General features: G+C 41.6%; 2 protein-coding genes across 2 annotated transcripts in view; one reads left to right on the top strand and one right to left on the bottom strand.

Annotated features, from left to right (window-relative positions):
* The window catches only part of afg1lb (AFG1 like ATPase b), a gene marked incomplete at its 5' end in the record, with an annotated part of 29918 nt that extends 20061 nt beyond the window's left edge, over positions 1-9857 (bottom strand). The window contains 5 exons of the mRNA XM_080514018.1: positions 4337-4464; positions 4726-4827; positions 5155-5218; positions 9275-9558; positions 9743-9857. Coding sequence (XP_080370144.1) covers positions 4337-4464; positions 4726-4827; positions 5155-5218; positions 9275-9558; positions 9743-9857 — 693 coding nt within the window. The remainder of the gene's footprint in view (positions 1-4336; positions 4465-4725; positions 4828-5154; positions 5219-9274; positions 9559-9742) is intronic.
* Positions 9858-11432: 1575 nt separating this feature from the next.
* On the top strand, positions 11433-26779 carry snx3 (sorting nexin 3). Its single transcript, XM_080514550.1, has 4 exons — positions 11433-11613; positions 22529-22624; positions 22973-23097; positions 25808-26779. Exons 1-4 carry the CDS (start codon positions 11452-11454, stop codon positions 25911-25913), a joined length of 489 nt encoding a protein of 162 aa, XP_080370676.1. The 5' UTR covers positions 11433-11451; the 3' UTR covers positions 25914-26779.
* The last annotated feature ends 145 nt before the right edge of the window (positions 26780-26924 follow it).

The following is a 26924-nucleotide window of genomic DNA, read 5'->3' on the forward strand; positions in this document are numbered from 1 at the left end:
TCATTCAGGTGTGCTCATTCAGTCCTTTTTGTCTGGTCATGGCCATTCATACTGGTGTCACACACACACACACACACACACACACACACACACACACACACACACGCACACACACACGCACACGCACACGCACGCGCACACACACGCACGCACACACACACCCCTAAAGCACTTGAACTGACTGCAAATGGTCATGAAGCCGCTTTCTGCTGAGGACAAGTAGGCAGCAGGCGAAGCAGCAGGCCTGAGCTAATCAACTGAGCAGATGTGAGAATAACTGGATGTGAGCACGAAAACAAGAGAAAGGACAAGATAAAAGAAGAAAAAAAAAAACCAAAACAGCACAACGTGGATCAGGACTAGGGTCACGATGGTGGACAAAGCCTCTCTCAAGATGGCCATATAAAGGCATATACAGGTGTGAGTGTGTTTGTATGCACTGCACACAAGGCTGTCCAACATTATAATACATAAATCTAATTCAACTCTCTGCTGTCTTTTTCATCTACATCATTTCCATGGGTCCACAATACACAAAGGTTGATGACAACACTGAAGCAAGGACGTTTATGAGTCGCTGGCTGTTAAATGAAGAGCTCTGACCTTTCTATTAGTAATCCAGTGCTCTCACTTTTGTTCCTTGTCTCTTGTCTCTCCCTCTCTTTCTCTCTCTCTCTCTCTCTCTCTTTCTCTCTCTTTTTCTCTCTCGCCTTCCTATGTTGCTCTTTTGAACAACCGTAAATGGAGAAATAGCGTTGCCCTGCAATGCACAATTGTCAGGGAGGCATGTATTTAACATGCCTGATTAGTCATCATGACCAAGTGAGGAGCAGTGTCCATAAAAGAAACTAAATTATTTCAAACAGTTCAAATAAATGGTATTTATTTTTACGTAAATATTGTTTTTACTAAAATACCAAAGAATCCTTGTCATTAACTAGGGACCAATACAAAAGATATTGCTGTAAAGGTTACATTAAATTGAATACACTCCTTGTAAAAGTCACCCATTCATCAATCTGTATGCCAGCTTCAACCAAACTGAGGTTTCAAGCTCACAACCAAATAACCTTTGGATTGTGACACGCATCTGTGCAAGCACAGGGAGAATACGTAAACTCCTACCAGCGAGACGTCGAATCAGAATTAAATCCTGCAATCGGATGGATAGTCAGCATACCATTACAGGGCTGACACAAAGACAAACAATTATCCACGAGACATTTAGATTCGCTAACCACTCGAACCATCTGCGGAAGAAAAGCAGACTGCTGAAGAAACAAAAACACACACCAGGAGAACATTTAAACTCCACACATAAAACCCCCAAGCCCATTCCCCCAGGGATAATATTTGATCAACTTCTACTGCCATGGATATCTGCATTTGTTTTAATACGTGTGTATACATGTGAACCAACGTGTAAAGCAAATATCCAGATGTGTATGTTTGCAAACATTTATTCCTTTTAATGTTTTTGTTGATCAATTAGGAAACACTTCGAGTTGCACTGTCTGAAAATAGGCACAGTACACAAATACAGTTTGATTGATGTGCCAGTCCTGAGTGCTCATTACACTACTAACAGAAATCATACTTCAGAAGCCATAAAAGATGGACTTCTCAACATACAATTATCAAGGAAATACTGTTTCAATGTTGAACAATAAATTGTGGCATTTTAATTGAAGTGAGAAATGTATTTGTGCATTAATGTATTTATGACGCTTTAAAATAATTGGGCTGTCTTGAATAAAAGAGTTTGTCCCGCCTGCTCCTCGATCTTCCCTCTTACCTACTTTTCTGTATATAACAGGCACTTCTGATGGCCATACCCACAGCATATGCCTCCTTTCATACTCTGGAGAGTCTTCTTCTTTTGCATATTAGCCCCACTGCCCTTGCCAATACTTGATTAACATTTGTGTTAAAGCCTTGATTTTGCTAAGGAGAGGTGGCTAAGGGCATCAAATTAGTGTGTGTACGCGCGCGCGTGCGTGTGTGTGTGTGTGTGTGTGTGTGTAAAGAGAATCAACAAAAAGCCAAGGCTCTGTGTCTTCCTGTCCCTCTGAAGGGGCCCCCATTTCCTCTGACCACAGGATTTTATTTTCATTTCAAAAGAATCATTTAAAAATGACCTTTTATACAACATGGATTTGTTTATTCATGTGCCCTCAACATGGGCATAGTATGAGGGGCAATATTGATTGTTGAATGAGTAGGGGGAGAGGGAGAGAGAATGGGTACCCACAGAATGAAAAAAGGTGGAGGGGACTGATGTAGCACTTGTGGCGCACAAAAATAATGGCGCAATCTCTGTTAGCCATTGCCGATATTCAAATGAGCGCCCAATTACTCAAGCGGCTGTCAGTTTACAGCGAGGCACACGGGTGCCAAATTAAACCTCTTTTGATGTTACACCTCTTTATGTACACAACCTATGAGCAATTTCACCGAGGCTGCACAGTGACTGGGGCCCTGAGACAATGACGCTCAAGCGTTTTCTTCTCACTCTTCTTCTTCCTTTCTCACTCTCGTCCCCATCTTTCCATCCCCGGACCTCTCAATGGCGAGTATTCATTAGGGGAGCCGGGCGGGGGTCGTAAAAGGAAGGAGGGGGGGGGCTACAAATTACTGATAATGGCACGGCGCTAATGAAGAGAATGGAGAAATGTCATTAGCATTTAAGAGGATAAGATCCATCTGACCCGCCACCGCCAGTCGCTTTCTAGCTCCACTCACTTAAGGAAGCAGGAGAGTGCGACTGATACCCAGAGCTTCATTTGCATGGCTGAGTGGAGGAGGATGCTGATTGGTATAGACCCCCACACACACCCCCACCACCCCCCTAACTCTCCCAACCTCCCAACCTCTTGTTTATGCATCACAAACAACACGCACATGTCTACTTGTTTCCCCTCCATTCACCGGTAGCAACAGTCGACAAGCAGAAACAGCGAAGCTGGCGACAGCAAACAAAACAAATCAATGAGAAAGCACAAACAGCGCCGCAGTTTAAAATGTGACAGACGGGCAGATGAAAGAAGGCGCTCTTGATCCTCGCAGATGCATAGAGAGTGATTAGAGAGAGCAACTACACCTTCTGCCACCTCTGACCCGCTGGCATTAACTGTAATGATATCAGTAAGAGCAGCAACACCGGGCTGGTAGCAGATGTGTTTGGCAGGCTAATGATAAATACACAGAAATCATGTCTTTCTTTGCCGCAATGAATGACTAACTACCTTTCAGAGAATAGAAAGTGCTTCAGTAGTGGCTCCCTTCTCTGACGCCAAAGGGTAAAATAATGAGAATTTGTGCATCAGCGATGACTGAAGGTGTCCCTTTAGTCGTGCAAATCCTGTGTATAAAAAACTGTGGGTGACTGACTGTAACGGCCTCAGAGCAGAAATATTCATGAAAGCATGTAAACAAGCAACAGGACCAAATATCTGTCTAAGTTGTATGGTAGCTGTGAAATAGCAAAATAAGATTGCACAGCATGTTACTATGCTCCAGATACATTATTACAATAGCACATACAAAAAAAGAGGGATAGTTTTACAGTGTCCATACAGGAGGTCATTTTGAAGTTCTGCTACGTTCACTGGAGGCCACTAGGTGTCCCCAGTCCTGTTCTTTTAATCAAGATCAGAGGCAGAAGGTTGTCTGGACAAGAAAGGCTGGCTTTGATTGAACTTTAACAGTATTCACAGTCTAAAGTGAAAATACTGGGAGCGTAACACTCAACATGTTTTTATTTTTTTTTCTCTCTCACTTTTTGTATTCCTGGATCATCAAGAAAGCAGAGCAAACTCTACCTACAAACAGAAGGAATGAAAGGGCCAAATATCATTTTGATTTTTTTTTCTTCTTCTTTAGAGATTACAAAACGTCTGATCACTGACTTACAGGGAAGTTTCTCTTCCAGTGATTGACTTGACAAATCTTGTCAAATACTGCCTAACAAATCACAGATGGTCAGATTGACTTGCGAACGTGTTTCTCAATGACATTTTTCCCCATCTCTCTGAAAATTCATTTCGACCTTGAAATGCTCTAAAAGTGCATACATTGACTATCCAGTATACAGAAAAACTTGTTTTATAATTTCAGGTGCTACCGCACAAGTATATATTTTTTTTTTAATCAACAAATATGAGGACACGTATCATTCCAATAGATAAAGGTCCACTGGCATTTTTTTTTAACAGCAATATAAGAGCAAATTTTGCCTATTGTTAAAAAGTTTGCAAAATTCTTCTAGTTTGAATCTTGTAACTATAAAAATAAGGCGGGCTTAATGCCACACAAACACACACTCGCACATACTCACCTGAAACTCATCAAAACACAAGAGGCATGTCTCGTTGCTGATCTCCATGGCAACCGGTGATATGGGGTCATAGGTGAACATTTTCCCTAGCCTTCGTTTTGGCAGGCTTTGTTTCCTCCGATGGATCCCTTTAAAACAGCACACGGATGTCAGACACGGTACTTCCTAAAGCACACCTGCACCGGCAACCCAAACTCAGCGGCGGCACTGAATAATGCAGTAATTTCACCTGCGCGCATAATGGTAGACAATTAGCAGGAGGGCTTCAGGACAAACACGTGGATAAATATAGGATCTCCTGCGCACAAGGAGTCTGAAGACTTCCACCAAGTCATGGAAGCCAACTCTCAGCGGTTGTTGTTGCTGTGCAGTGTGAGGAATGTACTCACGTTTGTGGATGTCCAGCATGAAGCCGTTGAAGTGGACTCGCTTCTTACGACTGCTTTCTACCCGGGAGTAAAACAGATCCATGAGCATGGTCTTCCCTGTGCCTGGGAGAGACGGGAAGTAAAGTGTAAACATATTTATGATGACATCTGTGTCAAAAGCAGGTTTATTAAGTGTTATAAATGGAGCCATAGAGCCAATAATTTCAACATTTATATTTATCCCACTATTTCAGTTGTGTATTGGTTTCCAGGTTTATTATGTACTTACAATTATTATTAAAAAAAAATGTTTTATGCATTTGCACATATACAAGTGTGTGTACATTGGCAAACATTTTCATTTCAGTGTTTTCTAAATGTAAATGATAGCTAAATGTCTTAAAGGTGCTATAACAATAATGATTGAGTGACTGATTGATGTGTGCTTACCCACATCTCCGTATATGTAGAACCCTTTGGGTGGTGGCGGAGGTGACGAGCGAACGAGTTCTTCCTTTAAAGAAAATATGAAAAAAAAATGAGGAAATGGCTTTTGTTTGTTGTCTAACATTCAATCTTAACAGCTGCTTGTGAATGAAACCAACAATGTACCACATTCAAAACAAACGCACTGAATGGTTTCTTATTAAAAACACAAAAAGAAACTATAGCTGATGACCTAAATAAACCTCTTTATATTCATGTATGTTTGAAACACCGTTTAATAAACAAAGTATGCTAAGGCATTAAGCCACCACTACAGTGTGAGGTTTCACATTCTCCAGACTAACCCACTGCAGGGGAGGAAGACAAAGGGGATCTAATCAACAAGACAAGCCAGGGTTCCCACGAAAGAAAAGCATCATCAGAGGAACAATGGGGGGATTTGTCAGACAAAACGGAGAGGACTGGATGAGGCTCCATACGAGATGGAGTGGACTTGTCTGTGCAGCCTGTTTAGCGCTGCTAATTGTGATACGGTACTGTTGCATTGAGGTGCTGCTGGAAGTCATTGTGCTGCCTGCCTCCTATTATCAAAAGGTCCTTGCTTCAAAAAAAAAAAAAAAACAGTCTTCTGTGTGACCAAGCTGAGAATATGCTGTAAAGCCAAATTTTCTCTCCTGAGGATCCAAGCCATGTTGATGCATGTGTCATCAGTTCAATCGTGGTGAGCAGTAAGAATAATTTTAAGCGTATTTATCAAATCGGTGCATAGATGGACCTTTTCCCTTGGCTTCTTTACTGGGGATTGTTTTTCTCTGTAACTGGGCAACATTCAATAGCTTTGGACTTAAGTCACTCACTGAAAGGAGAGATTTGTCCTCTTGATATTTAATTCAGCAACTATTTCATGGGGATGGTACTCCATGTCCACGGCACAAAAAGCCCTTGACTCTAGTAAATGTCCACAACAGCAGATTGAAAACTAAATTAAAAACAGACTTGCTACCCATCCCCTCTCTTTTTTGCCCTCTGCCTGCCTCTCTTCCACATCCGCCCCTCCTCTATCTATCCATCCATCCATCCACTGCCCGTCCCGAGCGAGATGTGAAGTACTGGAAGAGCAACAAGCCTTTTTCCTGTCTGCTCTGGCATAACAGTGTGTGACTTCTCCCTGACTTCCTAAGCTGCCCTCTGGCATGGTGGGGTAATTGTCAGTGGTGGCTGTTCGCCATTCTGCTACGGCAGAGTGGAGAAGGACAAGGCTGTCCCTCAGCAACTCTGTCTAGCAGATCTCTGTGGCCTTGTCTCACCTCCGGGCTGGAGGATACAGACAGGCACATGAGTGGAAAGTTCACATGCGGGACATGGCCACCTCAACTTTTCACCAACATCAGAAAAGACAACACGGCTCTCGTGTGTTCATCTGCAACCCAACAGGCCCGAGTCCAAAACTAGCAAGTATATAGAGTAAGTATAAGAGTCAGTGTTGGGGTTTAACTCATACGAGTGTCCTGCCGGAGACATATCGTGTACAGGAGGACTGTGATGCAGGTCTGATTTGAAGAGGGTCGCTCCCGCTAAACAATGGGCCATTGTCAGCCAACCATCCGCAAACCCACGCCACATTGGGTCAATATTAAGTCAAGTGTACTCTCCCCACAGACTTGGTCAGTTAGTGAGGACAATGGCGGCACTTTCACAGAGAGGACAGACACCGAAAGGACAGTGGTATGACCTGATTCAAACTAGAATAATTGCATAAGTACTTTAGTCAGTGTGTGTGTGAGAGAGAGAGGGAAGGAGAGAGAGAGAGGGGGAGAGGGGGAGAGAGACAGAAAAAGAAATAAGGTGCACAAGAAAGGGGGTGGGTGGAGTGGATGGCGCTGGTGTTGATAGCCTAACACCAAAGTATTTGTCAGAGTCCTGAATCAAAAGCGAAAAGGACAAGAATGGATCAGACAATGGGGGATCCCCTCATTACTGCATGTGGACGGTGAGAGAGCGAGAGGGGTGCCGGGGCGAGCCCAGCAGGAGGTCTGCCCTGCTGCCTTCCAAAATCTCTGCCTAACCCTATGTGTCTGTGCCAGGCAACCAACAGAAAAAAAAACTCCCACCACCAAATGCTAGACAGTCAGCTCCCCTGACCTAAAAAAAGAAAAGCCCCCTGCATTATGCCGTTCCAAAACTCACATGGACAATAAACTTCCCAGACCCCTACCCTCCCTTTGACCTGAACTCCATGGCCACCATCGGTGACACAAGTGGAGTACAGTGCAATCAACTCTGTGACGTCCCTCTATATGTCAGATGTCAGCACAGCTTTATACCCAATCAGTGGCCTGAAGCCATACTGTGACAAAAACAAACAACATATCTGTGCTGTCTCGCCTCTTGTTTGTGATTTAAAACCGTTTCTCTTCCAGCTGTTGGAGCTTTCTGTATTTTGACTACTTTTGATCGACTATAAAAATATATGGTATAAAATAGATGTATCATAAGTGATACACATCATGTTAGATGTATGTCCTGGCTATGGAAATAACAACAAAATAACTCCATTGACCACATAATAGCTTTTTTTTCTGCATCCTCTAGCTCTCACAGACTTAATTATGCTTGACATTAGAAAAGTAGTTCATTAATCTGCCTTCATTCTTTTAGCAACCTTTGATATGAATCAAAAGACATGACACAAGCAGTGTAGTTGTTACTACTCTTGCCTCAGAGTGACAATGTCCCCCGATTGGGGTCCAGGTTGAACTTGAGGGGGTGGAGGTGGGGCTTTCTGTATAGAGTTTGCATGTTCTGTCTCAAAACAGAGTTTTTTTTCTGTGCCTGCCCTGATGTACTGGTGACCTGTTCATAGTGCATCTTGTACTTTCCCGATCCAGCTTTGATCCACTTCAGCATGCTGCAACACTAAGTACGATGAATGGGTATAGAAGACGGATGGATGGGTGTCAGAGTAGCTGACTGGCTTTTTTCCAGGTTCTCTGTATTCCACCACTAAACCAAAAGCACACGTTTGGTGTGCGGATGCCTACGCTTCTTACCAGTACTGTAGTGACCTGGTCCAGGGTTTAGAAGATGGATGAAAGCGAAACTACACATCCAAAAGCAAACTCAAACATCTTATGACAATGGTTATATGAGATATGACGACTCAAAGCAGTAAAAAGTTAATGTAAAGTTTTAATTTTCCCTTAATTTGATATTTTTAAGGGCAAAAATCTCCTATCTTAACGCAAAATGAACATTAAAATAGATGTGTTCACTCACATGACATATCAACACATCAAACACTTGATTTCTGCATGCTATGCTGGTTTGGTCTTTTGTGGATTTTTTTTTTTTATCAAATCAAGAGAATTACAGACAGGATTTATAACTGATTAGTGTTTCATTGTTAGTTATCTTCTTGGTTGATTGTTGTTTTATTTTGTAAACAGGAAAAAAAAAAGATAACAGTGGAGATGCTCAGAACTAGTCATCCTGTAGTCGTGGGTGGATCGATCCAAATATCAACACCACCGTTGGTATTGGTATCAGATGATACCAGTGCAATGAGATTGATACGTAGTTTCAGTTTCCCTCCCTGCTCCACCCTCAACACTCCACCTGAAACAATATTTTGTTCTAATTTGTTTCTGGAGTGATAGTTTTGTACACTTTGTTTATTTAAGAAAACAATCCAGACATTACAATGTATGGGAGAAATTTGTTTTGTTACGGTTGTTTAAGTAAAATTGTTTAACTATGATATAAAAGTATGTTCTGTTTACCTATAAACGTTTCCCAAATTCTATTAATTAATAAACTTAAGGAAAAAATCCTTAAAAAAAAAAAACACTAAAGGGTAATGAAAATCCATCCAGATTTTGCAGTTTGATGATGCATTAACTTTGCATATTAAATAGTATTAGTATTGACGGTGCTGTCTCTGTATTTGTTTGGTGTCGGATCAATACCAAATCTTGCAGTAACTACCCACAAAAATGAGAAATACAATGTTATCCACCTATTTCAGGTGGTACTAATCTTATGGGTGACAAGACTCTATCTATAATGACGTGTGACGAGCCGACTGAATTGCACCACTCCCGTGTCGACGCTGTCACTCCTTTACCTTGTTGTCGCGCTCTTCGCGTTTGCTCCCAGTGATTTCAGCAGGGGGACTCTTGTAATTTAGATCCTGGCTCTTCTCCTCCTCTGAGCTCAGCTTCGGTGGACTCAGGTAGATGCTGTTGGAGTATGTCCTCAGCGTGTGCTGCAGCTGAGCCAGCTGCTGGAGGACATGTCTCTGCTGAGCGTCTGTCCTCAGTCGGCCGCCCTGGACCAGGCCGTCAAAGTGGGACACGGTTCCTGCGGAGTCAGAGGATCGGGAGCCGCACGTCCTCCAGCCCGTGTAACCTTCCAAGACATTCAGAGGACACCTGTCTGTTAATCATCACATCGCTGTCCCATCCATGCCGATTCAATCACGACCAAAACAATGAGTGCGAGCGACACTGGTTTAGAGGTTAAGGCTTCAATTTCTCCCCTAAATCCAACACGACCTGAAATATTGACTGCGATATGGTGGGAGGACACGTACCTTTTCCGGTGTAAGCGTCCGACAGGAGAAATGTTTTATTAGAAGTCAGGACAGCGTCTTTAAAGAAGAAATTTATTGAGCATCTGGCTGCTGTTAGCGCCGAGTAAGTCGCCATGACGGTTCAAAATGCTTCAACTTTATTGACAAGGAGTTGACAGAGCAAGGGGTAATATCGTGAGTAATAAACAGAAACACTTATTAAAAGAAAATACGTGTTACTGCCAGTTATTACAAAGTTATTACAACATTTTTATATATTTCTTAAATATGTCATTGCTATATTATCTGAATATTCATTTTAATCCTTCGATAAAATTATTTTGAAATGGAACATAGTTAATACGTTTTGTTTGTTTTGACTGACTGGTTTATGTTATTATATATGTTTTCACAGTTCACGAGTAGATAATTTAAATATTATATTATAAAATAAAGGGGAAATCACATCAGTGTTTTGTGATTGTGTCAATATTAATTATTATAATTATAATCAATTCTTTAAAATGTACTCAAGCCATCTCAATGCATAGCAAACTATTTCATCATGGTTTAAGTGATTGTTATCAAAAACTATATTCAATCTGGATGAGATATGACGAAATTAGAAAGATAACAATGTGATCACTGAATAGAACAATCTGACATTGATGATGAACTTGTTTACTTTACTTCTCTAATAAACACACGCACTCAGTTCAAGTCCTCACCAACACAAAGAGGGTGGAGCACTATGCACCTGAGCTTAAATCACTGCACTGGCTGCCTGTGTGTCACAGGATTGACTTCAAAATCTTCTTTCTGGTGAATGGTCTTTGGCCTAAATACATCTCAGATTTACTCATAGAATATGAATCATCCAGATCCCGGAAGTCCTCAGGAATGGGTTTACCAAGAGTTCCCAGAGTCAGAAGAAAGCAAGGTGAAGCAGCTTTCACTTGCTATGCTCCTCAATTGTGGAACAAACTTCCTGAACACCTGAGGAGCGCTAACACAGTGACTTATTTCAATTAGGACCTAAAACAATATCAAGTGCTCAGGATTTCCATTCAACAATAGATTTTCCTGATTTTATTACCTTTATCTTAATGGGTTCGGGTTAGGGTTAGGGTTAGTTTTTATTTTATTACTCTCATTATTTCAATGTAATCCCTTTATCCCCTTATAAAGTCCCACGAATTGCTTTATGTCTGAATGGTGTTATACAGTATAAATAAAGTTGCCTTGCCTTGTAGATAGGTGTGTGTTACTGAGCGGCTGGTCCATACACTGAATTGTGGCTCATTTAGATCACATTAATGGAATGAAGGTATTTGTGCGTGTGTCCGGTTGTAAACAAACCAGCAGGTGGTCGATCAGTGTCAGCTGAACCTCAGCTGATCGGAAGTAAAGCCCCTCGGCCTTTCAAGCTCGTGACAGTGACAACCGGAACTACACTGTTGGTTACGTAAGCTGCCTTCAATATAAAAAGCAGTTAATAAACTCTTTGAGTGTATTTAACCATAGCATTCACAGAAATCGCATGGGGAAATGAAATGTCTTAGTGTAATTAAATTACATCTCAAACTGATTCACGTTGTTGTGTTCATTGTGTATTACACCGACAAAACCTTTTCAATAATTGTATTCTGAAGAGCAAAGCCGGATTGCATATAACTGCAATGCCATTAGCTTCCTACAGTTCGGAGTCGCTGAGAAGGGCAGGGGGAGAAATGGCTGATACCATAGCTGACACAAGAAGGCTTTTCACGAAGCCACAGAACTTAAATGACGCTTATGGACCCCCGAGTAATTTTTTAGAGATTGATGTGAGCAACCCCGAGACTATCGGGGTTGGCAGGACCAGATACACCACGTACGAAGTCCGGCTGAAGGTAAACCTCCACCAACAACTGCTAATGGCGTTAGCGTTAAAGATAGCTACCCACACCTGTGTTTTTACTCGTTAAAATCGTGTTGGACACCTGAGGTGACGCCGTCTTTCAAACCCGTATACAGCCACACAGTTATTGTTTACACATGTGTTCAGAATCAAAAGAGTTGTGTGAAGAAGAAAAAACAACGCATTAGCCAGCGCTGGCTAGCATGTTCGCGACATTTATGACAATCTCTGTTTAATTATCCAACATTACGCCACTAGTTAACGCCAGATATCAGTAATGGAGCCAGATCAAGATAATTTGATGCTGATACTGGCATTGTCAAATGTTTTTGACAACGTTTTCCAGAGCAGTGTCCACTGAATGCTAGCGGACGCCTACATGTTGCTATCGCTGTGAGCAACATGGGAATTTGTTTACATTAGGCTCCAGTGTTTGTCCCCGGCGGTTTAACTGTGCAGTGTCGTTTCCACTTCATATAGTTTGTCATAAAGTGATGTTTCTGTTTGCCCCAAAAAAGTTGCCCCCAGCTCAGTCTTGAGTTCAACTTCAACCACACCCAATTTTCTGACTGCAAAGTATCGATAGCAGCTTTGATCTCCTTCTCAGTGGGCCTCCCTGACGGAAAGCTCTGCATTCCCGCTTTAAACGTGTTGCGTGAAGCTGACAGTGGTCTGTCATGACCAGTCTCTTAAAAAAATAGTAATTATTGACTAATCTCCATTCGGCCCATAGACTTAGGCCAAAGGAGAACATGATTTATTGAGTCAGCTTCTTTGGGAGTGTGGACAGGATGCCTCAGAGCTGCCAGATCCTGTCCAGTTTCGCCCCCACCCCCCTCCAACACACTTCCTTCCCCCCAACTCCAGTCAAGAACTTATAGAGGAGTACAATTACTTGGCTTCTGTGGGTTTCCTGTTGCTCATCGCATCGGGTTTGGAGTTGATCTGACTGCTTTTTCAGCAAAGTTTGTTGAAACTATTGGCTAATACTGTAAGGACTTTGACAGGATTATTGAGCAAGTCATGGAGTTGGTCAATGCCAGGAGTTGTAAAACAAATGCTGTGTGTGATTTTGTCTGTTCTGGTCATGCTGCTACATAACTAAGATTAAATAAATGTACTTTGAACTGTATTCAAGCTGTAGCTTTCACTGTCCTTGATACTTTCACAAGAATACGCGGAGGGGAATAAAGAGATTTTCACAAATGTTATGGAGGCTTCAGTCTTGTAACATTGTTTACATTTCATTGTTCTAATTTTACATCAAGGAAATGCTCAAAGCCAATACATGCATGTTGTTAAAACACACTGAACAGTGGGCAGTCTAAACATCCAAAGTTTAGTTGCAACTCAATAGCACTTCAGACAACCTTATGAAATGGCTGAAAAGTCCAGAGCAGACGGTCTTAAGAACCCTAGTTTCTGAAACAGCTGCTTGTCATGTTAAAATGACAATGAGGCTAATTATTGGTTGTTTGTTGATCACCCCTCATAATGTTAACCCCTCTTAACATGTCTTAAATAGTATGTCATTTTAAAAATTCTTAAGAAAGAAAAGAAAAACAGGATCATCCAGAAACCCACAGGAAGGAAGCAAAACATCTTTTTGATTTTGCAATAGTGCTGGTGTAGCATTCTCTTCGACGAGCTAATGGACAGATGTTCTAAAACAAGGCTCTCCAGCTCCGGTCCTCGAGGGCCCCCGTCCTGCATGTTTTGGCTCCCCCCTGCTTCAGCGTACCTGAATCTAATGATGACGTCATCGCCAAGGTTGTGAAAAAGCCCAATAACGATCCCCTCATTTGCAGTTAGGTGTGTTGCAACTGGCAGAGGGCTAAAACATGCAGCACAGGGGCTCTTGAGGAGCGAGGTTGGAGACCTCTGTTCTAAACTAACGTTGCATGCACCGATCTTCTATATCACTTTGCGTTGTGGGATCCTGCAGCCGATTTCAGCTGACCATTTGCGAAAGTTCTGAATAGGTCGCAAGACCGCCGCCTGGCAAATGCACGCACAGAAAGGCTTTGCTCTTTTAAGACACTGGCTCGATAAGTGACTCACTCTTCCTGCTGCTCTCTCCAGCTGCGTTATTGGGGCTCAGCGTTTTGTTTTGCCTTCACAAAGTCAAATCAGTTGCTCAACTACGTCTTGGATTGTTTTTGCTTTGTACTTTGATTTTCCACACCACTGATGCTGATTCAACTATGTTGGAGTCATTACATGGCTGTTTACAGCAAGTTGTAAAAAGTGCGCACTTTAAAGCAAGCTGTAAAAGGGAGAGAGTCCACTGAGCTCATTGGCTCAATTTTGCAGTTGACAATCAACAAAAGAAAATTGCTTCCCCTTATCCTGTTTAAAAAAAAAAAAAAAAAAAGATATTTATGTAGTGAAGCTGCCAATAAGATGGCAGTTGGAGCCAACTTTTAGCTTTATTTCTTCCGCATGGATAAGCCCATGCTGGTCTGGCCTGTTTCACACTATTTGAGGCACTTCTTCAGTTCACACCTCTGGATACAGGTGAACCGAGGTTTTTGGGTCCTGAACAGCAGCTCAATATCCTCCAACTTCCAATTAGATCCTACCTCTGGCAGCGTGGGCAAACAATGTTCGATGAGATTGATTGACCTTTTAATGCAGATTAATAGTAAAATGAACACATGATCCTATCAATCCCCATCAATTGAAGGCACAAGTTTGCTACAGCCTTTTGCACAAAATGGCTTTTTAAAAAGCTTTGTGAGATATGACAAATGTGTATTTTATTTCTCAAAAGCCATGTACAGTATATAGCATTTTAATCCTTTGTTCTTATGAATTTCACACATTTTGTCACCACCTATTATTAAAAAAAAAAACACTTTACCCATAACCATGGACTATGAGTGTGTTGAGTGTCTAAGCTGTCAGGCAGTCATGAGGCTTGTCTGATTGCCTCTTATATTATTTCTAAATTGTCATTTCAGTTGACTGACACCCCTGTAGTTAATGGCCTGCAGTATTTGGACTGGTTAGCGGTCGAAGTATTTTATAGTTTCCCTTAAAGAAACGGGCTGAAGGGAGAGAAGCCGTCTCCAGGCATTAGTGTTGAATATAAGGCTACTGTACTTGATTAGCGTGTAATAATTAGCATATGCGTGTAATCAGCATTATTGTGCACCTCGTAGCCCTGTGTGACCCTGTTTTGCATAAGACCACAGAAGAAGCGGCGCATCCCTCACTTCTCAACAAATGTGGTGTCAACTTAGCTTTGCTTCTTTTTTTTTTCTTTTCTTCAGGTTTCTTTGGGAGCATTTCACTTCATCTCCAGCATTTTAAGAGTGTTACCCACAATGCATTTGCCTGGAATGCATTGTGGTTCCTATTTTTTTTTTTTTTTTACTTTTTTTTTTTTATATATATATATACATTTTCTTATGATATTTCAGCCTGCTTTTATTTGATCATCTCATTATTCCAAAAGTGCATTTCTAACAGTTTCTCATCTTCTCATTGCTGCCCTGCTATCCACCCTGAGATTCGGTGAGAGCTCTTATGGCCGCACTGGGAGAGTCTGCCTAATCCCCTCATTGAGAGGACAGAAGAATGAAACCGGCCAGGGTGTGGGGGAGCTGGAACATTTACTCCCCAGCCCCACTTCTCCCCCCCCCCCCACCTATGGAAGGGCAGAAAGCCACCCTTCACCAGTTTTCATCCCATCGCCCACTTATCCCATCTCACGCCCAGCTGTGTGCAGTCAGTTGCTTACTTCGTCGTGTGGCCCCCGTTTTACTTCTGACGGACTACAGCACGTAGACCGTATCATGTAAAGGTTTGCTTCTCATTTGAAAATGGTCAGATTGACTTTGGTTAATAAATATCAGCTTTATTGTTTGGCTTGTGCTCACAACGTAAACAGTGAAACGTCCAAGTGTTTGTGTTGTGCAATCATTTGTAAAGTGGACCGTTCGCAGTGAGTCTGCGGTATCTTCCGCAGACACTTGTTGATAGACTGTTTTGCATTTGATTATCAAAATCAATGGGATCGGTCTACACGAGAGGTTGAAGCTTGGTTTACTCCAAATTAAAGTGGAAAGCTCATTTTGTCTGAGTGGACGTGTAATGCCCAGTGTCGTGCTGAAACAATACATTACTATTCACATCTAAATCCCCTCATTGCCGGGCGACGTTTTAAATGACTTATCAACCAGAAAACCATTCGTCATTAATGTTTTCATTTATTATTTCCCTAATGGAGACCTTTCTTTGCCAAAGGCCCATCATATTGCATTCAATTACTTTTTTTTTTTTTCCTGTTTCTAGCTTAAAGGATCCCCCTTCCACCCCCTGAAGCTGTGTTGGTAAGGGGGGGAGGAAGGGGTGATGGGTATTATCAGAAATTTCTTGTTTTTAGTTGGTTCCCATCTCATCCAGAGAGCACATTCAGCGAAGCGAACTTTGGGATCTCACTTTGTTTATGGATAGGAGTACATAAAAGGGCTCTTATAGCTCTGTCTCTCACTCAGTCTTCTACCCCTCCTCTTCTCTTCTCCCTCTCTCTTTCTTTCTCTTTTCCATTTGGGCACTGGGGTGGGGGCCTTTGGTCATTAATAAAATGGTGTGTGTGTGTGTGTGAGACGGGGGTTGGGGGGGTGAGGGGGGGGGTGCTTGTCAGGCACAGTCAAGTGTAATCCAAAGTCTACAGCATCCTCTTCGACAACTATTTTAATGGAAATAGGGAACATATTGTATCAAGGCTACCATATCCTACTTGAAATGACAGTATCAAAAGTGGGAGTTGATACTATGGCAACAAAGCAGCTTTTTGCCAGCTCGGCGAGTTGGAGAGAGGGTAGGCTGTCAGGCCGCAGAGGCCGGCAAGCGAGAGAACGAGTGAGAAAGTACATGGAGAGGCGAGAGTAAAAGACCCATAGCCCCCAATGCTTTTGTTCCCACTCTTCTTTTTTTTTTTTTTCCCATTTTGGAATATGATGCAATGAGATGGTATTATGTTGCCATTTTTAATGCTATTATTCTGAAAAGGGACTATATGGGAGGGGTAAGAAGGGGCCACGATGAGCTTTAGGATGTGCACTCTCAAACTTGACTTGATCCATCCTGCTAAAAGCTAATGCATGGTGGCCTTGAACCATTCTCTCTGGAGATGAGTGATCTTTGTCCTCTCTCTCGGTCTTTCTGTGTCTCGCTGTTTTATTATGTTTTTTTTAAGGGTTCGGCTTCTTTTCAACCCATTTTCAATGAGCCCAAGATATTGTGTTCCACACATTATGAATCACACGCTCTTCCTATGGAGCATAGATAGTACTTTGTACACTCGTAATTGAAAGTGAAGCCAGGTGACTACTTTGGAGGAGGTGCATAGCTTTATGGTCTCTTTTTTTTTTATTTATTTTTTTTTTATTGTATTCTAATTTTTTTTAGCAGTAAGATGTTGTTTGATTTGAAATGTAAAAAATTAAAATGTAATTCTAGTGTGATTATCTTTTCCTGTCTAATTCGGTCCAATAGATGGAAAGAGACGGAGCAAATCGAGATTTATTTTCTAATGAAATGCTAAGACCTAACTGGGTGTGGGTCGCTCCCATGTTCCAATCGCTTCAGAGAGCAGTAAGTTGAGACACCCGGGCCCTAACCTCTAACCAGCCGTGAAGAGAACAGAGGGCACTGAAACCTGATCTTTGACTCGTCGAGCTCTCACGCACCGCCTCTCTCTGTGTTTGTATAAGTGAGAGAGGGAGAGAGTGAGACCTCTCATTTTTCACTTCTGTCATTTCGTTCCTCCCCTTGTCCTGCAAGGCCAATCTCTTAATCACAGGGTCGGGGGGGGGGGGGGGAGTGAGGGAATTGAAAGACCAGGTGACTTTCTTTCCATTGTCTTGACATGAATGTTCTCATTTCGACTCCGCAAAACAGGCTTGGATGCTTTCGACTATTATATTTGCCGACATTGTAAACTGTGTGACTGGTCAGATTGTGCAGCGAACACCTGTGCACTCATACTTCATGTGCATCAGTGTGTGCCTGCGCGTGGTTTGAGTGTTTCCTGTGTGCACATGATGGGATTAGAGTCACGGCGGTGGCAGATTACCTGTAACTGTGATCTGTTGTGGTGGGGATTAACTTTGCGGCGCTCCATGCTGTGAGGTAACATGATGCAGCAGGGAGAGCCCACGGTGAGAGAAGAGTGGAGTTAATGCTCGAGCACTGGGGCGATAAAGCTAAGATAATCCACTTCTCCTGTGACCTGAGGAGGAGGAGGAGTGAGGGGCTCATTGACAACTTCACCTGTAGTGAACGGGGAAATAAATGGAAAATGGGAAGTTTTTCAGGGCTACTGAGCCACAAAAAAAAAAAAAAAAACCTGTGAGAGAGCGGGAGTGTACAAGGAATAAGATGATACTTGTTAATACAAATATCACTTTTAGAAAGAATTGACACAATACAGTATCCGAACTGACACAATTCAAAGGTTATTCTTGCATAATTGTGACTGTTTAGTGTCTCACATGCAAAGTCAGAGCAGATACATTTGTATTCACGTTGAAGTCATTAACTAGATTTTGTGGCTGCTTGATTATGGAAAAAGTCATAATCGCGATTATTTGGGACAATATTGAAATCATGATTATTTACACGATTAGGTCTTTGAATTTGGAACAGCATTTACTGAACATGTTTTTAAAAAAAAAAGTCTTTGAAAGCAATAAATGAATAAAATACAATAAGAGACAGATATACTTCAATAAATAAGTCATCTTTGATAAATTGGTCCAAAATAAAATTGTGGTGGTGTCGAGGCGATCAGTGGGAGTCGGAGGCAGCGTGTTCAGCAAAGAAGTCCAAACTTTATTTTCCACTCAAACACACTTCTCAGAAATGCTTTTCTTCCTCTCGTTTTTCTTCTCTCATCTCTCCGACACAGTGCACACACACACAGTGGAACAACGAAACTACTAGGGCTCAGAAACCCTGCCTTTTCTACAAAATAAAGTTCCCCACCACCCCACAGTAACTGGGTGGATTATGACATTAACTGATCACCACAGTGGGGAACTTTTATTTTGTAGCGAGGTGGGGTTTCAGGTCGGTAATATTTTGGTGTAAACTATGGGGATTTTCTATTTTGACAACTGAGATCATAGGGGGTCTAAATTTTGTTCCCGAGTTTTTAAGCAGTTAATAATAATTTGAAGAATTTGGGGTTGGGATCTCCGATGCTGCACCTATCTAATTGGACTTGCTGTATCTTGTCTCACCTGCCATATTTAGCATACCTGGATAATTTTCTTCATTTGTTGTCATTGTACTGCTGATCTGATGGATTACTGTGGATATCCACCTTGTCATAGGGCTCATCCTGTTTCTAGTGTTGTCTCAATGGACCCCTTTACAATGCAATACAAAATCAACAACGGCCAAAACTGAACTTCCTCCATGTTTACACTCCCATCAAATGAGGATGCCGGCCTCTCTCTTACTTTGGTCATCTTCTTATCGCTCCCCTTGGACATGTAGTGCGTCTATCGTTTGTTTTATTCCCATCATCACTCTGGTATAATACTTGTGGAACTTCAGCCTGCGGTGGAAACGGAAGTCATAATGGGCACAGGAGTCATTGTAGCTCCTTGTGGAAAAGGACCTTGATCTAATGGTCGCAAGTATTGTTTTTGGTCAAAATGCATTTTATGCGAGATTCTGTGTAGCGCACACACAGTATGTTGTCATGTAATACTTTTAATTTGTTGCACAACATTTTCACCTGCGTGGGTGATTTTTAAGTCAGTATTTAGCTGGTAAAATTTTTTCAAACATGATTTTTTTTTTTTTTTTTTGTTACAGCAGGGATCATTGTTCATCTGTGCTAAGATTTTAGTTTACTCGGTGGGACCCATCATTTTGCAGGCGTAAAGGAGGGACAGGCGCAAAGACTGAATAAAACAAATGCCCATGTTTTCCCTGCTGAAACACCAGGAGAGGACTCTCAAGGGCAGAAAATCTGACTTATTTTTGCAGATCAAGGGAAATAAAGGAGGAACGGACTGAAAAGGAGAGACCATGAGAGCGAAAAGACCACTCCTGGTCTCCCTCCTCTTCAATTAGTCTTGCACAGAGCAGACGAAGCTCCAGCCTCTCCAGTTTCTCTGCTCTCCTTTTATAGCCACGTACACCTCCCCCCTCCCCTTCCTCTTTTGTTCAGCCATTTACTCAGCCTTCTAGTTAACTCTCCATCCCCTTTACTGCACACAGTCACAGTCGTCTGCTCATCGATCAGTCTGCTGCTCACGCTGTATTCATCCTGCACCTACTTGCTCAATTGCTTTGCTCTTGTGATTCCTCCTTCCATGAATTCTGACCTTCTGTAAATGTGGCCTGCCAATGAAATGTTCATTCACTCCCTCCTTGTTTGTACATTGTCGTGGGATGGCCATGTGCTGTCAGGACTAGTGAAGAGGTTTGGCATTGTGCTGTAATGTGCTGTTTGCTTCAGTGTTCTCTGTCAATGTCGAAACATCTCTCCCTTTTTAATATAAAATTCACTCTCAAGTGCTTGTCAACAGCAACTTAGAATTGTGCACACATCTGTGCATTGGCATACACGGAAGCACAAAAAATGGCAAAACATTGAGTGGGATAGACCTTGGTGAGCAAAACATAAGTGAACTTTTTTTTTTTCCTTTTTTTTGCCTGGAGGCCAGTTTCAATTTTTCTATTCAGTCGGGTTCAATTTGAAGGAGTCTTTGTTTTCTTTTTCTCCTTCTTTTTCCCTTTTTAATAAAGTCAGAGTAGATGACACAAGGCTAAGCCCAAAACCACCTTTCACTCGCTTTTTTTTTTTTTTAAATTGGTGCGAGCTCTACCTCCAGCTTTGAAATGATAATTTGTACTGCTATTTATACCATAGGAACAGAAAGTACAACCACTCATTTAGTTTGTAGTTGTCAAATAGTTTTGGGTGCATCTTAAAGATGCAAGATGTTTTCTTATTTTAACATTATGCATTTATTTGTATTATTATTATTTGGTTGTCGAGTTAAAAGGAGGTCAATTTCATCACTCACTACTCACAAAAAGTTCGGAATATTTGGCTTTCAGATGAAATGGATGAACTTAAAAAAAGTTCGTGCCACAGTGATTATACCATGATTGATGGGGGGGGGCGGCATTTGGGTAGAAACATGCGATGATGATTTCCTCCATCTCAAACAATTCATTGAAACCGAATCCAGCAATGGTGGTGAACACATCACAACAACAAATGTCAATGTCTCAATAATTGTCACGTGACCTTGAGCCTCAATCGCAGCTTGACGTCGACTTATTGTCTGCTGAAGTGTTCCACTCTCCCTGGAAGGGCGGCCCTCAGGTTTTCTATAAGATCCAGGCCAATACATATGAGGTCCCCCCCCCACTCTCCAGCGGCCACCTCGAAAAACTGGAGCATTGTTGTCCGTGAAAATGAAATGAAGGCCTATGTTGTTCATACAGGGGCATCATGACATTCTTCAGGCAGTGCAGGATTTTCACTGTTCCATTCACAAAAGTGTGGGGCAGTTCTTGTACTGACTGGACACACCTGCCCAAACCGTAACGCCACCACCGACAAAGGCTCGTCTGGTGACGACGGTGGGTGACGTATCGGGCTCCGACTTCATTTACGTTTACTGCTCATCTGTTTGTTTCCATCTGAGATCAACCTGTTTGAAGCCTTGCAATGGCAAGGTACTGTTGATCAGCCGTATTTGAACAGCGTGACGAGACCTGTTAAGATACCAATTCTAATCAAACTTGGAAATGTGTTGGTTGATTCACAGGTCAAACGCCTGTTGTGAATTTTGCCATTGAGCTCCTTGTTGGAGAACAAACGGCAAGTTGTGCAAAAACTACTGAAACATTGAATGGTTGGTTATGCACAGGTAAAAGGTTTTGAGATGGTCACATTTTAGGCTAATCTAGAAAATTCATCCAAAACCCGAATGTCCCCAAGTGCTTGTGTTCTACTCCCAAGTATAGCTAACCAAGTAGCACAATGCCATTAAGTGCTGACACAGCGAGATGTCAGGGTGGAAATGTCATCCAAATATTACAGCATTGAAGTGAGACTCGCGTCACAATTCTGCTCCCGAAGAGACGAGATCGTATGAAGCATGATTACTTGTTTTTCACTGACGGTGATGGTTAAAGTTGACATTTTTGAAGTTTATTCCAATGCCTGTAGCAGAAAGTGATGCTAATTATCATTTCTCAAAACCTGCTGCTTGTCAAGGCAAACCGACCGCGGCACTCGGCCAATCGTTTATGAAAATAAATACGTTGCATTTTATTAATGAAACAGTTTTCCGCTTTTAAAGCAAAGTACCCATGATGCTGTTTTTGTATTTATAGCTTCCAAAAATGTCACCGGTACATTGAAAAACACTACAGTTATCCTTAGTCTGAAAACCTCTTCAATTCATCTTCAATAGCAAATTAATTTGTTCCACTGTCATAAAAATGCGTAGTTGCAGTTTTTTCATCTGCTTAAGTAACTTAATTTCTGATATAGCTGAATGCAGATTACCAGCAATTATTGTTAGTTGTCAGGAAATAGGAATACTTCAAAAAATTGCGCCTTATTTTTTTTTGTTCAGGCCGAATCGGTCAAATGTTGATATTTTTTGCTGGAGCTGCCACGACACCATCTTTGATATCCCAGAAACCCGTGCGGCGGGTTTCCAAAGACGTCAGTTCGCAAAACAAAAACCGTCTCGATTCCTGTGTAAGCAGTACTTTATTCTCTTTGCAGAACTGATACCTTTTTGTGGGAAGTATTTCTTTTAAAGATTTGTTTTTTGTTGTTGTTGGGTTTTTTTTGGTCGAGTAACTTCAAAAGTGACACCTGTAACCGCTTGCTGCCTGTTTGTGTCCCCCAGACCAACCTCCCCATCTTCAAGCTGAAGGAGTCTTGTGTACGGAGGCGGTACAGCGACTTTGAGTGGCTCCGAGCGGAGCTGGAGAGGGAGAGCAAGGTGAGCCATTGAGGTGAACCCCCCCCCCCATACAAAAGCTGCCGAGTACTTAGCTTATCAAATCGGCAAGTAACATTGGCCACATCTGCCAAATTTTGTTCCGAGTGAGAACGAGGTTGCGAGAGAGCTTTTGAACCTCTGTGCATTTTGTTAACCAAAAAAAATATATATTTTTTTAATCTGCTCTGAGTCGAGTTTGCAAACTGCAATGTTAAGATTTTACAGCAGAGCGTATAAGTGTACTTTATTAAATGTGACATTCTGAGATCTTGTTGTAGAGACAGTTTGTGCTTGTTTAATTGTGGCTCTATTTTTATTTTTATTCCCCCCCCCCCCCCCTCATCTCAGGTGGTTGTACCACCTCTCCCTGGAAAAGCTCTCTTCCGGCAGCTTCCGTTCCGAGCAGATAATGGCATATTTGATGACTCCTTCATTGAGGAGCGGAGACAAGGTCTGGAGCAGTTTCTCAACAAGTAAGCCCGTCCACGTCTCCTCGCGCTTTATCCGCTCCTCTCCTACTTCACTGCGAGGTTAAAGCGATTTTATTCTTTACAATTTTCCACCGAGCAGCTGCAGTCATTTGCAGCTTGAGGTTGTTTTCTTTTTTTGTTTTGTTGTTAAAAACATTTTTTTTTTTTTTTTTTTTTTTTTTTACTCTGAAGAACAATGAAACACTTTGCAATAAGTAGATTCAACTTTTTCACTTCTCTTCACATTGTTAACAAACTGAACCCACAGACACTGACAGGTCTTTTTCCCTCCCCGTCCTCCTTAATTCCCTTTTATAATTGCCTCGCAAAGGACAAGAACAAGCAAAGAGGACTCAAGAGCACACCCCCACAACATAATTTTTCCCACATTTGTTTTGTTGTTGATGTGTAATTTATGTTAATTGCGGCTCAAATTACAGCGCGTGGTTTGGCGGGATGGTGTGTGCACCTCTGCTTATTTTTGATCCAGCATGTCTTCGTTTTCAGCTGCCGAACAATAAAAGTTACAGTGTGATTGTAATTATTTGCTTTGATTGCGGACTTGGCCATTATCTTTGTTTCATGTGCAAATGCGTCAATGTTTCCGGTTGGAATATTAAGTGTGCAAAGACAGTTGAGAAAATTAAACTCCATAAATATGGTTGTTTTGTTTTTTTTAAGAATATGACAATGTGTTGGTAATTAAGACCCCCCTCTCTCTCTCTCTCTCGTTGCTTTCTATGAATGAAACCATGCTGTTGATCATATTATTGTTCAGACTTGATACTGGCCCATGTGGCTGGCAGCATTGTTTAATCTGTGATTGAGAGCATTGTGAAGGGGAAATCTTTTGGAATGCTAATGATTGTCGCTGTGAACAAGTGAGAAGGAGAAGAAAGTGCTAGCTTTTTTTTTTTTTTTTTTAAATGAAGCTAGTCAAACATTATTCATGCTCCTAGGTAAAAGAGAAGGTCTTGAATCAAACAAGGCCCCTGGATTTAACATGTCAACATTTCTAAACCTATTAAGCAGCGTTTGTTCGGGGCAAACTTGATCTTTCCAATGATTGACCTGTGAGTTATTTTTCCCCGTGCCGCTTAATTTGTTTGAAATATTTCCCATCAGAAGTTAAGATGCACATATGTGTCCGAATGTCACCGTGTTTGGTTTCCTGAGTAATAAGTAGCTTTAAAAAAAAAAAAAAAAATTGGATTTTTTTTTTTTTAGGGGGGGTAGTCTCAGGTGCACCGATTCATTCTCATTAAGCCTCTTTGCGTCATCTGAAAGGACATTCAAGGAAACCTGATGTCAGAGTGGCTTCAAGAGAGGAAATGTCGTCCCAAACATTCACTATTCCCCACAAAAAAAAATTTAATAACGTTCAGCTTTGACGGAGGTGATTTAAAGCGCAGATTCAGGCCAGGAAATAGAAAGATGTTGGCGAGAAGCACTTAAACCAACGAAAATCATTTGTCTGAAGTCTTTTTTAACAGCAGCTCCTCCACTCTGGAGGTACACATAAAAGCAGAGGCGCGTCCACAAGAGAAGAGAAAAGGCTCGGTTGACCTTTGTTCCAGCGCAAGAAGTCCAAGTGGAAAAATGTTTCCACCTTCTCGCAGTCAAACTTTAACGTGTCCATAAAGTGGTGTTTATTCGCCTTACGGCTATACCACCATGCAGACGGCAATACTCCTAATACTTCCTAATGTCGAGTGAAAAACGTCTCTTTTCGATTTAATCGACAGTTTGCTCACTTTCACTGTCCTTTCTTCTACTGAACATTTTAACTTTCAAGTTTATAATCGTGTTTTTTTTTCTTTTCCAGGGTACATTGATCGGTCATAGCATTTATTTATTGCATAGGTTCAATGTTTGCTGCTTAAATAAACCTGAGGCCTGTACTACCAACTGTGATAAACGTATCCAGTATCTCTCTAAAATATATCACTTCTGCTCAGAGAATAAACCAATAAAAAAAATAAATTTCCTTTAGAAAGGTAATGACAATGTATTAGAGATGTACATCAACTAAAACTGGCTCCTAAGTGTTTAATTTTTCCCTTGTGGATTCTGATGGATGCACACAGGCAGCCTCACTTGACCCACCCCCTTTCCCCACTCTCAGCCAATCACAGGCCAACTTGCTCTGCATTGCAAAAGAATTGAAACCAACAAACCTCATCAGTTAATCTTAACATTGCAACAACTTCAGAGAGGTTATGCAATTTTTTTAAGTTTTCCTGATAAAAAAAGGTATATTAGCAGGAAGCCCCGCCCCTTTTTCTGTCAAAACCCGTCTGCATTTTTATATTGAGATGGTGTGTGGTGTTGGCAGAAGCTGGAAGTAACTTGTAATCTAACTTGGTTACTTTTAAAAGCACGTGTGTAACTTTTTTTAAAGGAGTGACTAGTAATCTGTTGTCCGATTTCTGTTTTTTAAGGTAACGGTGACAACAACTGGTCTCAAACTGTTTATGTCCCTCAAACCGTTCTTGTTTTGTGACAGGTTGCTTTATCCTGCAGAGAGAAAGATGGTTGCCATCTGAAAATACCGGTTCCCATATTTCAAAGCAACTGTGATGTGTTTCTATGAGCGCCACCATTAACTTGTGCATCAGTTTGATGTCCGCGTGGCCTTTTGTTATCGGCCTCCATGTTCACATGACTACAAAGTCGGTAAAACTCCGTTGTGTTTGTTCCCCCCCCCCCGCAGAGTGGCCGGTCACCCTCTCGCTCAGAACGAACGATGCCTGCACATGTTTCTACAGGACGAGTCCGTGGACAAGAGCTACACCCCATCCAAGATCAGACCAGCCTGAAAACTAAAGACGGCTCTGCTCACTCTGGTCTGGTCCGGCTCTGCCCTGTTCAGCCTCACTCGACCAACTCTATGCTCTGCTACAGGTTTCTCTCAACCAAAATATAAAAAAAAAAAAATCAATCTCGGTTACAACTTCTCCCCTCCTGTGCCCCTTCAGGAAAAACTTCAATCACTGCTTTTTTTTTTTTTTTTTTTTCAATTAGCTGTCCTGATTGGTGCTTGTTTTCACCTTGTAATTGGAGTCGACCATGTTTGACACATAACCGTGGTTGGAAGTAATTTATAGTAATTTCTCATTTATCTCTGGAAATGCCACTAACATGAATATATTATGTATTTATCGTTTAGCTAAATGTCTTGAATATCTTCATTTATATAGTGACATCGAATGAGCATTCTATGTATGTAAAGCTCCTGTGATGAACCCATCCAGTACTGGCATGTGTTGCTCACCATAACTTAATGGACAGACACACATTTTTCAAAGGCCTTGACTTTTAAAATCACAATTTGTTCATCCTGTCGTCAGAAGCAAGCGTGTGTGTGTGTGTGTGTGTGTGTGTGTGTGTGTGTGTGTGTGTGTGTGTGTGTGTGTGTGTGTGTGTGTGTGTGTGTGTGTGTGTGTGTGTGTGTGTGTGTGTGTGTGTGTGTGTGTGTGTGTGTGTGTGTGTGTGTGTGTGTGTGTGTGTGTGTGTGTGTGTGTATCAACCAGCACCTGCCCAACTATCACGATGATTTTCTAGCAAGAAATTTACACAGAGGGATCTGCAGTATTTCTACTGGCTATATGCATTTTGAGATTTGTATACTGCTGTGCCATTTTTGTTTATTTTGAAGATTTTCCAATAAAATAGGTGAAATGTCTCGCACAAGGCCACTTGTTGATTTGTATCCATCCACAGCTGCTCATTGGGTCGTTGGTGAAATATAACTACATATGACCACAACTGCTAAAATAAAATAAAAAGTGTGTATATATATATATAAAATGAAGGATGTGGGTTTTGCT

The sequence above is a fragment of the Blennius ocellaris genome (assembly GCF_963422515.1).
Source record: "Blennius ocellaris genome assembly, chromosome: 18".
Taxonomy (NCBI): Eukaryota; Metazoa; Chordata; class Actinopteri; order Blenniiformes; family Blenniidae; genus Blennius; species Blennius ocellaris.

Coding starts and splice junctions, on each gene's coding strand:
- snx3 (XM_080514550.1), top strand. CDS start 11,452: ATGGCTGATACCATAGCTGACACAAGAAGGCTTTTCACGAAGCCACAG. Junction 11,614..22,528: donor CGTACGAAGTCCGGCTGAAG/GTAAACCTCCAC, acceptor TGTGTCCCCCAG/ACCAACCTCCCCATCTTCAA. Junction 22,625..22,972: donor AGCTGGAGAGGGAGAGCAAG/GTGAGCCATTGA, acceptor CCCTCATCTCAG/GTGGTTGTACCACCTCTCCC.